This window comes from Phalaenopsis equestris, unplaced genomic scaffold (genome assembly GCF_001263595.1).
Source record: "Phalaenopsis equestris unplaced genomic scaffold, ASM126359v1 Scaffold229296, whole genome shotgun sequence".
Classification (NCBI taxonomy): Eukaryota; Viridiplantae; Streptophyta; class Magnoliopsida; order Asparagales; family Orchidaceae; genus Phalaenopsis; species Phalaenopsis equestris.
In genome coordinates, this window is record NW_018247269.1 from 128,935 (window position 1) to 134,944 (window position 6,010).

General features: G+C 40.7%; 1 protein-coding gene across 3 annotated transcripts in view; it reads left to right on the forward strand.

The window, feature by feature from the left end:
• Window positions 1-2,227: 2,227 nt before the first annotated feature.
• Window positions 2,228-6,010, forward strand: part of LOC110038025 (pyridoxal kinase) — a 135,240-nt gene continuing 131,457 nt past the window's right edge. For all 3 annotated transcript variants that reach the window (XM_020742782.1, XM_020742781.1, XM_020742783.1), the window contains exon 1: window positions 2,228-2,451. In XM_020742782.1, coding sequence (XP_020598441.1) covers window positions 2,421-2,451 — 31 coding nt within the window. In that variant the 5' untranslated portion in view covers window positions 2,228-2,420. The remainder of the gene's footprint in view (window positions 2,452-6,010) is intronic.

Sequence of the window (6,010 nt, forward strand, 5' to 3'; positions counted from 1 at the left end):
TTTTCCATAGGTGCCTTCCCCTGCCACCAAACTTATGTTTTAGGAGTCACAAGGTCTTTGATCTTCCCAAACTGTATCGACTCTTTAACCAAACTTTGAAGGTGTCTGCACTTGTTTGTATTGTGGCCCTAATCATTGTGGTACCTACATTACTTGTTGGTGTTTCGATGGAAGGCTCCATTTTTCATCGGTGAGGCCTTTAGAAAGCATTCCTTATCTTAAATATCTTCCACTAGTTTTACTATCAAGGCCTTTAGCTTCATAGGTTCCTTGATTGCTAGTAGAGCGATCATTTGATTGATTGTATCTTCGTGTAATTCAGTTGGCCTCCCTAGCCCTAACGATAAACCCTGCTCTTTCTTTTTTAGGATAGGGGCCTTCCTTTTCCCTCCTCCCATTGTCTTGTTAGCCTTTCTTACCAGACTGTTGGTTAGAATTTTTTCTTTTTGAGATAGGTGAGTTCATGTACTCCTCTGCTGCAATGTGTTCATTGGCCAACTCAAGGAGTTTAGCCAAAATTTCAGGTTTTCGTAAATCTAGGAAACACTTGAACTGAGGGCTCTTCAGCCCTTATGCAAATGCGGCCTTTGCAATCACTATATCTAGATTCTTTATCCTGAGCATCTCCTTCATGAACCTTTTAACATACACCCTTAGGCTCTCGTTCGGTCCCTGCTTCACATGCCACAAGGATTCTGAATCCTTTGTAGGCTTTTGCATGTTAGTGAACTAAGTATAAATAACTCTTTGAAATCTCCAAATGAAATAATAATTCCGATGGGGAGTGCTCTAAACCACTTAAGGGATGAATCTCTTAGCATGGTGTACAATATTCGACATTTTAATGTGTCAGAAACTTTGGGAAGGCATATAACTGATTCAAAGGAAGCAATATAATTGACCAGATCGCTCCAGCACTTGTATGACTCCAACGTAGGAACCTTAAACTTCTTCGTTGGCTTTACATCAATAATTTACTGGGATAAAACATTCTCCAATTGACGATACACTTCTATTTGCCTCTCTTGCAGCCTATTCCTCGACATGGTTCCATCTTTGTCTTGGTACAGAGATTCTTCCATGAGTTTGGCTTCTTTAGTGGCCTGGTTACCGCATGGTTCAGGTGCTTGAAGATTTCATTGTGGAGCAGACTCATCCCTACAAGCACCATGCGAGTTAGTTCCGCGATCTGTCCTGCCATCCAATCTTGGAGCTCCTAAATTCTTGTTGCACGAGTTCCATGATGGGTTCCATATTGGAGGGTTTTCCTTGGTGAGTTTCTTTTCCCTTACGTGCTCCTCTTCTTGTTAAAAATATGAATCCTTCTCACCGCATATTTCAGGATGTTAAATCCCAAAATGTCTTTCAGATCACACCTAAGGAATAAAACGTTGGTCGGATGAGAGGAATAAGTGACAATAAAAGACAAAAAAGAATAAGTCACAAATCACACTAATTCTCTAGGAGTAATTCTAGTAGTTCTTTCTATAACAATGACTCTCCTATTTATAAGTCATAGAAGGGGTCCAATAAATTGCATGATTTTCCCTTTTTTGATGGGAACATTGCAATTATTTATGAGTCATTACACCTTGACATATTTGTAACCGAATTGGGCATATTTTGACCTTGCAACTGCTGTTGACACAGTTCCTTATCAATAATTGCCCTAGGTATCGTTTCGTATTTGCTTGGTTCCCACATGTGGTATTGGTTTGGTCAACTAAAAAATTATTCAGTCGACTGAATTATCTTTGGTCACCTTTTCCGAGGGGATCCATTGTGAATACTTATTATCCTTTGGAAGAATTCCATCAGACAGAGAGTGCATTACTGTAATATGATCGACAACCTACCCTCGATCGAGGAATCTATATAAAAGAAGCCATCACCAGACGTCTGTTGATCTTACGAATGCCCTTGTGTCTGTTGTTGTTTTTAGTATAAGTTCAGTCCAATTAACGTTCGATCAACACAAAATTCAGCTGACTGGAATGATATTGAAATGCTTGATATTTTGCTGCTTTCTTTGTGCGAACCATTGGATCTCCTCGAGATTCATGTAGCATATTTCATATGTACATTTTTAAATGAAATTTTTAGGTATATATCTTAACAAGTGAATGTATTTTTTATTTTTATATAAAATAAACTTCTAAATTATTTTGAGATTTTAAATTTCTAATATACAAAAATCGGAGTTTTGTACTGGTAGGTCGAACAACAACGAAGGAGACCCGGCATCTTAGAGGAAATAGGTGAGTAGCACTAGAAAGAAGCGTGGCACAGTGGTTGAAAAAAAAGCACTAGAAACAAGCTTAATATCTGCCTTTCGCATTTTGTCCTCGCCCACTGAGCGACCGAGGCGAAGTTGGTGGATAACGATAGGTTTCACATGGAGCATCGGATTGCGGAGGCCAATGAACCCTCCACCGAAAACTGCGTTGATAGGTTTATTCGTTTCCTTACTCTTTATTCTCAGATTACAAAATTGCTGTATTTTTTCTTGAATTTTTCTAGCCTTGCTTTACCGGGACTATTTAGAGGGCATAGGGCGGATTCTGGGATACGTAATTTGGCTGGGAGTTGGAAAAACCTTATGTTTTGAATCATTTTGATTGTTGTTGTTTTTCCCCCTTATGCTTATAAACCATAGCATTGGTTTAAGATTTTGTTGATAATCTTTTTATCAGTAATTGAGGTAATCTAAAAAATCTTGATGTAAAATGAAACACGGACAAAATAGATGGAAATACGCTAGACTTTCTCGAACTAATTGTTTTAGCGAAGTCATCAATATGGTAATCGCAATTATTTTTTTGATCTGCTAAATGATTTCTGAAAAAAAGGGGGCAACATGTGGTAAATGCTTTGATACTTCTGCTGAAAAAGCTAAAAAATTATATTTATTGAACAATTTGGTAAAATTTTTTTTAATAGTTATCCAACTTTTATTTTTCAAAATGAATCAAATAAATACCTATTAATATTAGAAGGGATAGTGAATGCGGTCCTTGTTCTCTTAGTGAGACATATGGAAATATGATGAATGGTGAGACAAATGAAAGCCAGGAATCAAGATTCTACAATCTTATTGCTAAACATTAAGCTTAGAAAGAAAATTGATTGCTGACAAATTCTTTTGCTGGAAAAAAAATTCTTCCTACTTCTTTCCTGAAAACCACTTCTTTTTGTTGACATCAAAATGTTATAAACGTAAATATCAAATCATAGGTGTTAGATATATAAATACATAAGAATTATGTGGTATGTATATATGTCGAACCCAAATCGGTCCTTTGATTCGTTCGTGCCCCAGGGATGGAACACGGCTGCCTAGGGAGAAGAACGGAAAAAGTAGAACATTGAAAGAGAGGGTTGTCCTTGGGGGCAAAGAGGGGTGTTCCCGGATTGTTTAGCTCCTTTTATTTCACACAATTAGTGGGTTACAAGAGAGGGGAGAAAGATCTCCCTACATGGGGGTTGAGAGAAAACCTAGAGATTAAACTAGGGGAGAGCCCCCCTTTACATTTTATAGGTTCTCATATTTATAGAAAAAAGAGGGAGAAACATTACAATACATGCTTTTTTTTGCCTTACTTTGGGTCGTCGGATTGCTTCGAGATGCGATTGACTCTTTAGTACATCTGTCATGTACTTTACCATGCCTTGCAAGTTAGAACCGTGACTCTGCACATGTCCTAGTTTATAGTATTATTATCTTTCGTACAATTGATACATATTTTGTATAAAAGATAATATAATATATTATATTATATGTATATTGCCCAATGAAGGACGACGGGTAAAGTCGAGTGATATGCAGGTATATTCCCTCTAAAATGGTGACTGCACTCTTATGGCTGACCGACTGTAAGGATGGCCGGTCAGCTATGGGGATGGCTAACCGACTATTGAGGTGGACGACTGGTGGATGTTGGTAAGTTGCCGGTGGAGTTGTTTTTTAGAGAGGATAAGGTTCATGAGTTTGGGAGGCGGAAAATGGATGTCATCAAGGCGTTTACAGGCGAAAAAACTTCTTGGAAAGTTTGAGACACTGGATCCTGGTCCAATTGCAGAGGGTGGTTGGTGGAATGGCCAACTGAAGGTGGCTTGTCCGAGTATAAATGGTCGACGGCTAGAAATCGGGTCGCCTGAATTGAAGCGACTGACCGAATGAGACCATATATTTGAGGGGATGTTCTACCGAATGTGGCCTGAGGAGGTTTGGCCGACCAACTGAAGGAATGGCCTGTCGACTGAGGGCTAACCTAGGGTTGCATGTCGAAGGAATGTCAGAAGGCCAAAGATCTGATCGGTCGACTGTGGGGATGGTTGGCTGACTGAGGCCGGAGGAGGCCTGGTCGGCTGATGCTTGGGTGGCTGAGCGACTGTCGGTGACTGAAGTGAGATGGCGGAAGTATTTTTGCTTGCTCGACTCTTGTCGCAGCCAAGTGAGGACAACATAATTTTCTGGCTATACTTAAGCCTCTGAGTTCTTAACTTTTTGGAGGCGGAGCTCAAATAAGAATAAAGAACTCATAAATACAAAAAATGTTATTTTATAAGCCCTTAATTGAACTTAGTTTTAGGGTTCATGGACGTTTTATTAGTTGAGTTCTCTAATGATTTTTAGTGAATTGATTTTTGAGAGGATCATTTGTTTGCTTGTCCCGGAGGAGAGACATTTATTTGCTCACTTCAGAGGGGAGTCTTTTGGTTGCTCGCGCCGGAGATGAGTCGTTAGGTTGGTTGCCCTGGAGGTGAGTCTTTGTTTGCTCGTCACAGAGGAGAGGCTTTAAGATGGGCAGAGAGAAATTTGTTTTCATGAGTAAAAAATTACTCTCTTCCCTCATCTTAAAATTCTCCTCCGGGAAGAGCAAACAAAGACACCATTCCATGACGAACAACCTAAAGACTCCCCTCCGGGGCAAACAATTTAAAGACTCCCCTCCCGGGCAAGCAACCTAAAGACTCCCTCCCGGGCAAGCAACCTAAAGACTCCCCCCCCGCCCCCCAGTTGGGAACAACCTAAACACCCCCCTCCCCTTGGGACGAGCTACCTATAGACTTGCCACCCCGGGAGGGTGCAACCTAAAGACTCTCTTCCTGAGCGAGTAATCTAATGACCCCTCTTCGAGGCGAGCAACCAAAAGCCTCTTCTCCTGGTCTTAGAAATCAATTCATTGATTACCATATGAAAAATCAACCAATATAACATCCATAAATCTTAAAACAAAGTCCAGTTAAGGGCTTATGTAATAACATTTTCTATATTTACGATTTATTTATTCGTATTTCATCTCAATCTCCAAGAGTTAGCTAGAAAATTACGCTATCCTCGCCTGATTGGAGCAAGAGTCGAGCAAGCAAAGATACCTCCATCATCTCACTTCAGTCGCCCAATAGTCGCTCGACAATCCGAACTTCAGCCGACTAAACCTCCAGCTTAGTTTGGCCGACCATCTCTTTAGTCGACCGACCTCCTCACTTCAAGCCGCACTACTTCCGACATTCCTCCAACATGCAACTGTTGACCTCATTTTTAGTGAGGTCTAGTCTTTCTCTTACGATTTAGGATCTAGCCTTAGGGGTCTCCCGGCGACTATCTTAGAGCCTTAGAAATGTGACTCGCCTCGTTTTAGGAGTTCGACCTACTTCCTTTGGAGCTTCGTGTGTGTGGTATCGACTTCTAGCACTTAAAATGATGAAACTGAGAGTCGTCGCGTCCGATCGCCACAATTCGCATCGCTTGCACTGTTATTTGTCGAGGGCTCGAGTAAATCTTTTGAGACGATCGATCGCGGGTCGAAATTATGTGAAATTTGAATTTCAACGCGTTTTTGACCCGATTGTCGACGACGTCGTCCGAACGACCCCGGATGACAAAATAGACTGCACCGGCGCGTCCGGAACGTCGATTTTGCCCAGGGAGGACACCCATTTTGTTACATCGCCGCGCGCGAGTAAATCGGGTTTTATTTAATGTATATATATACAATATTCGACA